Source organism: Acipenser ruthenus, chromosome 9 (genome assembly GCF_902713425.1).
Source record: "Acipenser ruthenus chromosome 9, fAciRut3.2 maternal haplotype, whole genome shotgun sequence".
Lineage (NCBI taxonomy): Eukaryota > Metazoa > Chordata > Actinopteri > Acipenseriformes > Acipenseridae > Acipenser > Acipenser ruthenus.
Window position 1 is genome coordinate 22,677,116 of NC_081197.1, and position 13,418 is coordinate 22,690,533.

Consider the following 13,418-nt stretch of genomic DNA (forward strand, 5'->3'; position numbering starts at 1 on the left):
GTATTCTAGTGCTGCTTGGGACTGCGGATCCTAGGATGCACTATTTTCTTTAAAACTAGATTTATTTTGACCTTGTATTGATTTGTTGGGTACACTTCCACTGAGAAAAGTGTTAGGAAAATAGTAGATTACTTTATTAAACAAATAACTTTATAATTATCAGAGTTGCTTAGTGCCAGATATATGAATGGAGCAATGTTACTGACTGTCCGTGTCTTGGTTTATTGTTGAAAGATGCTGAGCTGCAGATGACCTGACAGGCTGTGATTGGCTGTTTGTTGGTATAGGACTGGTTCCTTTTGTCGGTGTAAAGTATTGATTGTCAGGTATCTACTGTCTGATAGAAGCCTGCTAGAGCTGGAGGCTGATAGACTGATGGTACTGAATCGATTAGATTGAATGATTTCGAATATGTTTATAATTGTATGGTGCACGGCTCTCCAAAACTTTACCCATTGAGGGTCCAGGACTCTCAATTAAAAAAACTGAAGGTCCCAGAGGAAACTTTGGGGGTCCCAGTGAAAATGTTTGCAGACCCAAAAAAGTACAGAGTCTTAATTTTTTATGGTACACATCTTCTTTTTTCATTTATTAAATTGACCATGTTTTAGCAATAAGAAACAAACACTGAAAGCCACAAACAGAATTTGTTTTCTGTCCAAAAGAACGAAGAACAAAAAGCAAAAGAATCCACAAAGGCAAAATTCTATACAGATCAAAGGACACCAACCGTTCTACTCAACCAGGCACCCCCCCAAACTAACTAACTTGCTTATTCTGTATCGCAAACTATACATGCTCTGCTCACCTGCTTTCATTGCAGTTCTTAAAACTGCATCAACGTAACTTAACTTGAGGAGAGCTAATTTTTTAAACATATTTATTATGATTGGCTAGTTTAATGGGGATTTAAATGGCCACATTCCTTTTACTCCATAGCTACGGTCATTTGAAAAAATAATTAAATACACGTACACAATGTCAGAACTACCATTAATTCTGCCAAGAATTGACAAGCAACCAGTAGTAGACCCTTAAACCTAGCAGTATTGTGCAGCTCAATAGACAGCGAGAGCCTTGGTATGGTGGTTACCACTAATAAAGTTGATAGTATACTTTCTCTTGCACTCGCTCGTGGGACTGACAGCAAAGCATGTGTAAGAAATACACTATGAACTTGATTAGAGGTTGCCACCAAACACTTTTAGAAACATACAACAGAAAAAAAAACTGCTAAGATGGCGATCACGAAAGTACAAATGTCAGACGAAAACAAAGAAACTTATACAAGAAGTTTCAATAAAAAATGAAGGACAATTTTGGTTTTTATCTTAATAAAAAAAGAAACAAGATTGATATCACATGTGATTTGTAAGATATGTCACAAACAAATGAACTATACTGGAAATGCAAGTCTTTCCACCCACTTGAGAAGAAGCCAAGAAACACCTGTGTGCCATCCAAGGTTGGGGTCAATTCCTTTTTTTCAATTCCATTTTCTTTTTAAAATCAATTCCCAATTCCTGTTCCCTTTTAACAATTCCAATTCCAAGTCTTCCGGAAGGACTTTGAATTCTCATGTTTTGTATTGTGATACAAATCGTATCGAGATATGTATTGTCTCGTTGTAAACCCAAAGATACACACCACTAGTGACTTCACATTTGCAGGGTTATGTAAATGCTGCCTGCTAAATGTGTTGGGGACAATGACCTCAGATCTAATATGGCTAGCAAGGTCATGTGTCTGCTTGAATAGAAACAGTAAACTTTGAGTTGTTGCCTTAATGTTTGGTACACAAGGTTCCATTACCCGGTGTTGTCCAATGAAAATAACCATTTTGCTGCCACATTGTTTTTATGGCCATATCAGTGATACAGACCGCGCTGCCTTTGACATGTCTTTCTAGTTGGTACATTGCAGTATTTTATGGTTCCCTCAAAAAATTCAATGACAGATGGTGTCTAGTAGAAATTAACCGTTTTACTAGCACATTGTTTTAACCAATGGATGGTCCAGTTCCTTTTCACATATCGATTTCACTTCATGTTTACAAGTCATTCACTCTAGCGAGACATTCCCATTATATTATACCCCAGACAAAAACTCCAATGTCAAGTTCATTTCATAAAACTAGAACTGAAGAACTAAGTAATACATGTGTAATATAATAATGTGAATTTTTAATGTCCACCTTTCTTTATTTCAGTGAAAGACTGGACTAATGTGTCTAGCAAGTAGCACATTACTGTATAGGACAGTTCCATTTTATCATAGGATTCAGTTATTTATTCCAAATGTCAACTACATGTAAAGCTTCAATTAAGATACTCTAGCATGTTTTCTTGTGAACATAAAAAATAGATATTCTCACCCTAATAGCCACTATCTACATGAGTGGTTAGTTTTATTGTTGTTTGATTTTTGTATGCATAAACATTATAATTGTACAATATGTAAACAACTCTTTTCCTCATGGCTTGATAGATTTGGTATAATACCCCTGACTTAAACCCTAAAACTGTTAAACTGAGCCATGCAATTAATAGTAACATAATGTGTCTGCTTTTCTAAAGATGGATCTGTATTTTAGAACATGGAATGCAGGGACTCTAAATAGCGCTCACACGTTAATGTTTGACGGGTAAAAAGTTTACTTTGCCTCCTTTTTGCCCTTTACAGATATGTAAGGGCATTACACATTTTGGCAGGTTTATGAAGTTGACAAAAATGGTCATTTGATGATCTTTTTTTTTTCTTTCATATATATAAAATATAAAGTAGCTCCCATTTTTATAGTGAAATTGAATGAGCCTTCAACAACTGAACATGTTGTGACTGTTCATTCAAGGTGCCTCTGTCAACCACTTCCATCTGAAATGTACTGGTTTGTAACAGCTGACAACTGTTTAGTACAGGTGGTTGAACATGCAGGCTTGTCTTTATTTACTATTATTGATAAATTGCTAAATACTGGTGGCATGGGCGGGAACAAAAGAACCAAATGTACTGTATGTATAGAGTAATGATACATGATGTCGTTTATGTAGGCACACTGTTAAAAACAAACTAAAAAGCTGCTTCAAATGCGGCTTCTAGTGTGTTGACTGATAAAAGTGTTTTGGTATTGCTCAAGGATGTGTTTGTGGCAAAGTGAGTGACCCGCAGATCTACCAGTAAAGGGCTCTGGGGGCTGGCATAACTGCTGCAATGCCTGACAGGTTGAGCAGCTGCTATGCCTGTGACATGTGATGCAGTAATTTGCTATTTGTAGGGGTGTAGCACACATTCTCTGTAGTGGAACATTACTGCTGAACACACTTTTGTGCCTCTTTTTGTACGTGAAGAGCTGCATTTTTTTTTGTAAGTATGCAAGTGGCCTATATATTCCTTAGTTCAGTGGAAACGTGGTACTTTTGAAGGTCATTTGGTTCCATTGTTTTCTTGTGTTCCATGGTTTTGTGTTTCCATGCAATTTACTTTTATTATGGTCTTGCAGAGTAAAACATGCAAAGATGATTCACTAAGTTTTAGGTCAACCTTATTTGATTGCTTTATTTAGATAATTCAGCAGTCATAGTGGTGCAGTAGTAGTTTATTTTTCTCCAGTTTCGGATTGTTTTAACATTGATTGCACTTAATTTACAAATAATAAATATTGTATTCACATGTTTTTGATATGTATCATCATATTTTTTTCTTGTAATTACAATACTTGGATATTACTGCTTAGAAAGTTAGCATGATGCAACCAAAATCACTATTTGCTCATCCAATGTATGCTCTGTCCGGGATCTCCTCCGATTTTGAGCAGGACGTTATGATTGAATTCTGAACAAATGCGGTAATTAATCATTCAGAATATAGCATGGTGTATCAGCAAGCTTGGGATCCCTTTCTTTTACATTTTTGTAAGATTTTAACTTGTTATGCTTTTTGTTTTTTTTGTTGTTTTCACTTATTTATCTGATAATCCCAGAAATTTGTAGTGCTCCTCTTTTTTTTATTGCAGATTGATAATACAGTAAGAAGTCGGAAATCATGTCGGCAATTTTAATTCAGTAGCTTTAAAAACAACAGAGGTGTACTTTGTAGGGACGTGCTTGTTTATTGTTTTGATGTTTTCCTTTTAGAAGTGTGTACTATGTTTTAAGGGAGTGTTTTCTATTTTTACTGAGTTTGTAAGGTTTTTTGCAGGGCTACTGTGTGCAAACAGTTTTTTTCACTCAAATGTTTTGCAACTTTTGTATTGTGTTCTCATCTGCAGGAAAAGTACATTAAATTCACTACAGAGTAGCTCAACATGATGTAATTGTTAATACGATGTTGAACATGATACATAGTACTATATCCATGCATTATATAATGATTGCACTATATTATGATCTGCATGTTGTTTACATGTATCACTCGTATAGCAAGGTTGTTCCTGAGGTAAACTCAGCAGCGCTTCAGTTAATTCTTCCAGACAACGCTCTTACAAATTTACAAGTTTAGGCAAAACGTTAGTATTGTCACTTTTTTTTTTTTTTTTTTTTTTTTTTTACTATTTTAAGTAATTTTGATGCTTGTTCATGTCTGGCTTTTATGCTTTTTCTGTTACATATACTGTACATACTGCATCTGTCATACGTTTTTGTATTTATTTATTTAGCAAGGAGAGTACCCATTGAGATTAAAGCCTCATTTACTAGTGGCAATGGCAAGACAAAACAAATGGCAGCAGTCACAAGCAAGTCAAATACTGTATCATAAACACAAGTCTTAACGTATTCAGATATTGGAATATATTAACAATAAAATAACAAAACATAAACATTAGGAATCACAAAGGCTATTGAAAATAATTACACCCAGGTGTGCTGGTATTTGTGCTGTCACTTTGTAATGAATGGATAGGTACAGTATTTATGTATTCATTGTATACATATAACAGATCTACTACTGTATATTACTGCAGGTACATGTTTGATTTGTATAGACTTTGTTTATTGTTGCATTGATAAACACAATCCAGTTTTTTACAGTCTCTCTCTGATGCATTACTACAGTATGACATATGGAATATTACTTGCTCTCAAGTGTGTGACCTCCTCATGGAGAGGTCTGTTTTATGCCCTTTTTTACTGAAAGTAAATTTAACTTATCATAGAGCAGCAACTTTTTTATTTAGCCTGCATTAAAATAGAAGCTGGAGAGATGAATTCCAAAAGTTTTCAATGAACTGATTTATTACAGTTGCACTGGATATGAAGGCATAAGGACAGATTTACCAAGCTTTCCATGGGCGCAAACAGTTCAAAAGTGATGTCTTCACTATCTTCCATGACAGCAGGTACCGTATTCTTTCGAATTTAAGACTTCCATGAATTTAAGATGCAGCCCATCTAGGAGGAGAGCGTCCACTCCGCAGGATAACTACAACGGAACTCTTCAACTACCAGTCACGTTGCCGTTTGTGTACTCGGGAAGTCGCATCTTTTGATGCCGATTTTTAATACACGCATCACTATACTGTACTCGAATTTAAGATGCAGGCCATTTTTTAGAAGAAAAAATTGGTTAAAGTGAGTCTTCAATTTGTGGTAAGTACAGGTGCAGTAATTTGCCTTTGTTCATTATTATTATTATTATTATTATTATTATTATTATTATTATTATTATTTATTTCTTAGCAGACACCCTTATCCAGGGCGACTTACAATGGTTACAAGATATCACATTATTTTTACACACAATTACCCATTTATACAGTTGGGTTTTTACTGGAGCAATCTAGGTAAAGTACCTTGCTCAAGGGTACAGCAGCAGTGTCCCCACTGGGGATTGAACCCACGACCCTCCGGTCAAGAGTCCAGAGCCCTAACCACTACCCCAGACTGCTGGAGTAGTGGTTAGGTGATTGTCTAATGGGATACATTTAGGGAGATATGTTATGATATAGGTGTGCCCTGACGTATTATAAATATCCAGCAGTGTGATGTTGAAAGATATGATAACAAAGTAAAGGTCACATGAAAGCACTGAAATGCACTAAATCTTTGTGATCCTCAGTGGCCTAAATATAATTTGTGTATTGTTTATTTTCTTACTATTTCTAAATTCTAATTCCTATAGGACTTTCAATAACAGGGGTCACAGTCTCTTAGAAGCAGCCAAATGTCTGACTAGTATTCTACAACCTATTGTTATGAAAAATGCATAATGATTTTAAATACGTTAATTGTGACTGTTGTGCGACAAAATTAATCATTCCATAGTTAAGGTACTTTTAGATTTGGAAGTCCCCAGCTGAGGTTAACTTCAGCTAAATGTTAGTCATAAAAAAGATAGATGTATTTAACACCTGCTGGTGTATTCTATGAGCAGAGATGTAATACAATAAAACAGCAGAAAGAAAGAAGTCTGCCACAGAGCAAGTAAAGCAGGCAGCATTCTGAAAAAGACTCTAAATGGCTGAACCATTCTGATAATGTGTACAATCTTGTTGTGGTCTGTGGTGTCAGAATTGAGAAAGTGATGGAATGAGCATGTGTCCGTATGAGAGGGGCTGGGGGTGGGGTACATACAGTTTTACATACATTTATGTTATTATTACATACAGTTACCCATTTATACAGTTGGGTTTTTACTGGAGCAATCTAGGTAAAGTACCTTGCTCAAGGGTACAGCAGCAGTGTCCCCCGCCTGGGATTGAACCCACGACCCTCCGGTCAAGAGTCTAGAGCCCTAACCACTACTTGTGACATTGTGCTGGATATTGTAACAGTATGGAACACTGATAGACCAATCTGCATGCAGCATTCTTTCACTGTTTTATAAGGAGAGTTCTGATAGATATCAGGGATCATTCTACATTTATTTTTGGTTATCTGCAGTATATTGTGAATTTTCATAGGATACATCTAGAACCATTAGTAGTTCTGACACATCTTTTTACCTTGTAATATATCATTTGAAAAGTTGTAAAACGTCAGGTAAATAAATACCTTGCAATTATGAAGAAAAAACGTATGATGCATTAAGACATACTATAAGAAGTGACCTACCAGGAACAGAGACATTTAAAAGTTCAAAGAATTCTCACAACTACTGTATGATCTCAATTTATGTAAAAGGCCATGGAAATAGTAAGCCAGTAACTTTTCTGTCTAAATAAAGGTTAATAACTTTCATCATATAGATAAAATAAACTATATTATTATTCGATGAGCTGATATGTTTTTGTAAACCCACCAGCACCTCATCAGCTGCTAATATCTCAACATTTTTAGGTGTTGTCTTCATTTTTTCTGTGTTTGGGAAACTGTATGTTCCCATGGCTTTGATCTGTAACTTGGAGTAAGTAGCGGGGCTCCAAAAAATATAACGCTACACGTCCCTACGTGTTGCTGCAACTGTTTAAATATTGTACCTGCAATTTTTCTTTTCATTAACATCCTGACAACTTTTTACACTTTAAAGTTGTTTCAAAGCTCTTTTCAAAATGGCCGCTCTAGTGCACTGATAGTGTAAGTATTATTGGCCACATTGTCAAACAGATAAGACAAACAATAACGATCCATGATGTGGTACGGAACAGTAAAGCCAGAGCACTTGTTATGTTTTTATTTTTTTAATCCCTCTAACTGCAGTGATTTTAGAGGACAGATCTCAAACCCCAGTGCACTAGAGCGGCCATTTTGAAAATAGCTTAAAAGTTTTAAGTGTAATAAGTCAGGAAAGAATTACAGCTACTTACTGTAAGATTGCTGCCATATTGGGGTCTTGTGACTTTCTGGTTCTATGCGCTTCATGGCTCAGGTAGGGTTGCCAACTGTCTGGTTTTCGACCGGACATCCGGTTTTATGGGAATTTGTACCGTGTACGGTCAGAACCACTGACCGGACAGCAAAAGTCCAGTTCTTGTGACTTTCTTCCTCACTGATCATTACCGTTTGGATTTCCCTTCTTGCATTACTAGCCAGTCTGAGTTCGCTACGTCCTTGTTTCTCTGTCAACATTCCTCCCTCAACGCTCCGCTGTGCAAGCGTGTTTTTTTAGTGGCCATTTAAGTTTGAGGACTACACTAAAAGATATTCTGCTTTATTTTGCATTTCACTCCTTTGCAGGATTTTTTTGTTCGAGTACTTGTTGGTGTTGCTGCTATAAATATTTAGTCTTTTTTTCACACTTCACTGGTTGCAAATCCCCATAATCATTTCAACAGGGTGTGTGTGGGTGTGTGCGGGTGTGGGTCACCAGTTGTTTTTATTATTTTCTCCCCAATTTGGAATAGCCAATTCTTTTTTAGGCTCAGCTCACCGCTACCACCCCTGCACTGACTCGGGAGGGTGAAGACGAACACACGCTGTCCTCTGACGTGTGTGCTGTCAGCTGACCGCTTCTTTTACACACTGCAGGTCCACCATGCAGCCACCTCAGAGCTACAGTGTCGGAGGACAATGCAGCTCTGGGCAGCTTACAGGCAAGCCCGCAGGAACCTGGCCAGAGTACAGGGGTTGCTAGTGCGCCCTGGCCGACCTAAACTCCACTCCATGTGGAGCACCTTTACCGGATTCGCAACTCGGGAGCCCCTTATAGTAAACATTTTTTGTTTTGTTTTTTTCATTTATTAAAGTTTTGACCATTTTTTAACAATAAGAAACAATCTCAAAATTCCAGAAAGACAAAGCACAACCCACTATTCTACTCAACCAGGCATCATAGTTTGGTCTCACTTAAGACTGCTTTCCCCCAACTAACTTGCTTATTCAGTATTGCAAGCTATGCATGCTCTGCTCTCCATGCCAGAACACTAAGCTCTAGAAATGTGGGAACAGAAGTCCTGCTTTTGTTACATTTCTTAAAAATACATTAACATAATTAATATCAAACTTCACTCAAGGGAGCTCACGTTTTAAACATATTTAATACGATCGGCCAGTAGTAGGGAGATTTAAATGACTGCATTTCTTTATTTTTCTCTATATATCTAGTAATGTGGAAGAAAAAAATACCAGTTGCCCAACATCAGAACTACCATTAATTGTGCCACGAATTAACAAGCAAACAGTAGACCTTTTAGACTTAACAATACTGTAACTATGGTACAGCCAATTAAACTTTGAGCCATTAATAGGGTCGAAATAAAAGTTAATTCATACATTATTTTGTTACTTTCTCAATTCATAAATTAATTTGTAAATGTATACATTTATGTTTATATTTATAAATTCATTTGATATATTTATAAATTCATAAATTAATCTGTCAATTCTTAAGTGAGTCAATTAGATGTTTGTCAATTGAACTTTCAATTTAATTTGGCAGTTAAACTTTTTGAAGCCTATATTTGAACATTGTCAATCACATGAGGGGGCGTCTACAATCAATCGTGCTGCCGAAGGTTCTTTATGTGTTGCTGATTTTTGCAGATAAAAAAAATGCATCAGAACTTTTAAGTAAATTTCACAATTGCTCAAGGTCTCTTGAAGAAAACAGCAACCTTGTTAAATTTATAACAGTACATACCAGTAATTATGAAAAATGCTGTTTTCTGAGCACAGGCCTATATTGTAGCGCATGAGCAGAAAAACAGTAATAGCACAGGGAAGACATTGAAGTTTAAGTTAGTTAACATAAGAAAAAGGCGTCTAGCCAGCAGGGTAAAGAAGGCCAGTGAGTCAGACTGTAGCTTTGTCAAAGGGATGTCACTGGGTGCTGCACCAAATAATGCAGTTAGAGGACTGAGATTGATAGATACAGTGCCTTGCGAAAGTATTCGGCCCCCTTGAACTTTGCGACCTTTTGCCACATTTCAGGCTTCAAACATAAAGATATGAAACTGTAATTTTTTGTGAAGAATCAACAACAAGTGGGACACAATCATGAAGTGGAACGAAATTTATTGGATATTTCAAACTTTTTTAACAAATAAAAAACTGAAAAATTGGGCGTGCAAAATTATTCAGCCCCCTTAAGTTAATACTTTGTAGCGCCACCTTTTGCTGCGATTACAGCTGTAAGTCGCTTGGGGTATGTCTCTATCAGTTTTGCACATCGAGAGACTGAAATTTTTGCCCATTCCTCCTTGCAAAACAGCTCGAGCTCAGTGAGGTTGGATGGAGAGCATTTGTGAACAGCAGTTTTCAGTTCTTTCCACAGATTCTCGATTGGATTCAGGTCTGGACTTTGACTTGGCCATTCTAACACCTGGATATGTTTATTTGTGAACCATTCCATTGTAGATTTTGCTTTATGTTTTGGATCATTGTCTTGTTGGAAGACAAATCTCCGTCCCAGTCTCAGGTCTTTTGCAGACTCCATCAGGTTTTCTTCCAGAATGGTCCTGTATTTGGCTCCATCCATCTTCCCATCAATTTTAACCATCTTCCCTGTCCCTGCTGAAGAAAAGCAGGCCCAAACCATGATGCTGCCACCACCATGTTTGACAGTGGGGATGGTGTGTTCAGGGTGATGAGCTGTGTTGCTTTTACGCCAAACATAACGTTTTGCATTGTTGCCAAAAAGTTCGATTTTGGTTTCATCTGACCAGAGCACCTTCTTCCACATGTTTGGTGTGTCTCCCAGGTGGCTTGTGGCAAACTAAACGACACTTTTTATGGATATCTTTAAGAAATGGCTTTCTTCTTGCCACTCTTCCATAAAGGCCAGATTTGTGCAGTATACGACTGATTGTTGTCCTATGGACAGAGTCTCCCACCTCAGCTGTAGATCTCTGCAGTTCATCCAGCGTGATCATGGGCCTCTTGGCTGCATCTCTGATCAGTCTTCTCCTTGTATGAGCTGAAAGTTTAGAGGGACGGCCAGGTCTTGGTAGATTTGCAGTGGTCTGATACTCCTTCCATTTCAATATTATCGCTTGCACAGTGCTCCTTGGGATGTTTAAAGCTTGGGAAATCTTTTTGTATCCAAATCCAGCTTTAAACTTCTCCACAACAGTATCTCGGACCTGCCTGGTGTGTTCCTTGTTCTTCATGATGCTCTCTGTGCTTTAAACGGACCTCTGAGACTATCACAGTGCAGGTGCATTTATACGGAGACTTGATTACACACAGGTGGATTCTATTTATCATCATTAGTCATTTAGGTCAACATTGGATCATTCAGAGATCCTCACTGAACTTCTGGAGAGAGTTTGCTGCACTGAAAGTAAAGGGGCTGAATAATTTTGCACGCCCAATTTTTCAGTTTTTTATTTGTTAAAAAAGTTTGACATATCCAATAAATTTTGTTCCACTTCATGATTGTGTCCCACTTGTTGTTGATTCTTCACAAAAAATTACAGTTTCATATCTTTATGTTTGAAGCCTGAAATGTGGCAAAAGGTCGCAAAGTTCAAGGGGGCCGAATACTTTCGCAAGGCACTGTATCTGTAGGGTCTGGGAGAGTCTCAAAGACGGGGTCCAGAAGCGGGCCAACTCGGGTCAGGACCAAAACATATAGGTGCGGGTGGCAGGAGCCTGCTTGCACCCATCACAAGCTGGGTACACCCTGGCCAACCTGGGAGAGGTGAATGCGATGCAAAACTTTGAATTGTATCACAAGGCTCTCGGAGATGCGGGGACCCGCGTCATTTACGTAGTCATGGTTTGTCGGGACTCTCAAGTTTGTAGTTGTCTGCTTCCCCAGGACTCGCGTCTCTCCGTATCACACGGGCAGTTCCACCAAGGATTTAAACATATCTATTTTTTAAAATCATGCAGGTAATACGGCTGCACTGTGTGAGGTTCAAGCTTCAGAATGTGGGGGGGGGGGGGGGGGCTCATACTCTGCGTTGTAGTTCTGGCAGTGGAGAACTGGAATACTTGGACAGGAGCGGACTGAAGGACTGAACCGATACATATAGTTGCGCCGCTTTCACATGAATGCCTGTGTCGGTTGCTTGTTTTAGAGAAATCCATTGAGGCTTTCTTTCTGACTGCTTCCAAAGCATAAACTATTGTGTTTAAATAAATGGCTCAGAAGTTTAATGGATTTTTTTTGCTATCTATTTAGTTATACAATACTGCTAAGTTTAAGGGTCTACTGGTTGCTTGTCAGTTCTTGGCAAAGTTAATGATAGTTCTGACATTGTGTACGGGGCATTTTTTTTTTCTTTTCAAATGACCGTAGCTATAGAGTAAAAGAAAGAAATGCGGTCATTTAAATCTCCCTACTACTAGCCGTATTAAATGTGTTTTAAAAAATGAGCTGATGTCTAGTTAAATTTGACATTAATTATGTTGATGCAGTTTTAAGAAATGTAAGGAAAGCAGGACTTTACTTGCCACTTTCCTAGAGCTTAATGTTCTGGCGTGAAGAGCAGAGCATGCATGGTTTGCAATATTGAATAAGCAAGTTAGTTAGTTTGGGGAATTTAGTAGAAAAATATAAGCGAGACCAAAACATGAATTATGATTTATGAATTAAAAAACTTGATAGGTTCTGAACTTCTAGAGCATTTGGTCTCCTTTAATATTAAGAGCAGTTGGGGATGCCTGGTTGAGTAGAATGGTTGGTCTTCCTTTGATCTTTATGGAATTGTGGTTTTGTGGATTCTTTTGCTATGCCTTTTTTGGTTTTCTGTTTGTGGCTTTGACTTTTAGTGTTTGTTTCTATTGCTAGTGTCAAAACTTGAATAAATAAAAAAAAGAGATATGTGTAACCATAACATCAGACTCTATTGGGGCCCCCAACATTTTCACTAGGACCCCCAAAATTTCCTCATGGACCTTAATTTTTTTTTTTAGTGTTGGAGAGCCCTAAATTCCATTACAGGTGGCCCCACCAATATACAGTACAGAGAGAGTGTAGGTTGGTCATTACATTATTTGAATAAAATTAGGAAGTCTGTTCAATTGTGGGCAGTTAGTATTCCCCAGGTAAACTCAAAGCAAGTTCAAAAGCAGGTGAAGAGAGATAAAGAGAAACCCCATTTATGGATTTTTTTTTCTCATTTCAATTAAGGTTTATAAAAGGGAATTCTGATATTGGAAACATGGTCTGTAAATCGCTTCTCGGTTTTGGGAAACAGCTCCTTCGCATCAAAGTGGTAGACTGCAATGCTGAGGAGAGCCGCCTGTCCAGATGCCTGAACACATTTGATCTCATTGCCCTTGGGGTTGGCAGCACCCTGGGAGCAGGTGTCTATGTCCTAGCTGGAGCCGTGGCCAGAGAGAACGCAGGGCCTGCCATCGTCCTGTGCTTTCTGATTGCTGCCCTGGCCTCAGTCCTGGCCGGCCTCTGCTATGCAGAGTTTGGCGCTAGGGTACCAAAGACTGGATCTGCCTACCTCTACAGCTACGTGACTGTCGGAGAACTCTGGGCTTTCATCACTGGCTGGAATCTGATTCTGGCCTATGTGATAGGTGAGTATGTGCAGAGGAGGCTTCTCTGTAATTCCATACAATGAAAATGATGTCAGGCATATACCC

General features: G+C 38.0%; 1 protein-coding gene across 9 annotated transcripts in view; it reads left to right on the forward strand.

Moving 5' to 3' along the window:
- The window catches only part of LOC117405868 (high affinity cationic amino acid transporter 1-like), a 72,641-nt gene that overhangs the window by 23,059 nt on the left and 36,164 nt on the right, over nucleotides 1–13,418 (forward strand). For 3 of the 9 annotated variants that reach the window (XM_059029722.1, XM_034009318.3, XM_059029721.1), the window contains exon 2: nucleotides 12,952–13,352. In XM_059029722.1, coding sequence (XP_058885705.1) covers nucleotides 12,983–13,352 — 370 coding nt within the window. In that variant the 5' untranslated portion in view covers nucleotides 12,952–12,982. Of the gene's footprint in view, nucleotides 1–3,320; nucleotides 3,364–5,238; nucleotides 5,336–5,366; nucleotides 5,586–12,951; nucleotides 13,353–13,418 lie in introns of those variants that run through there. The other 6 variants (XM_059029720.1, XM_059029719.1, XM_059029723.1 and 3 more) reach the window with 6 other exon arrangements.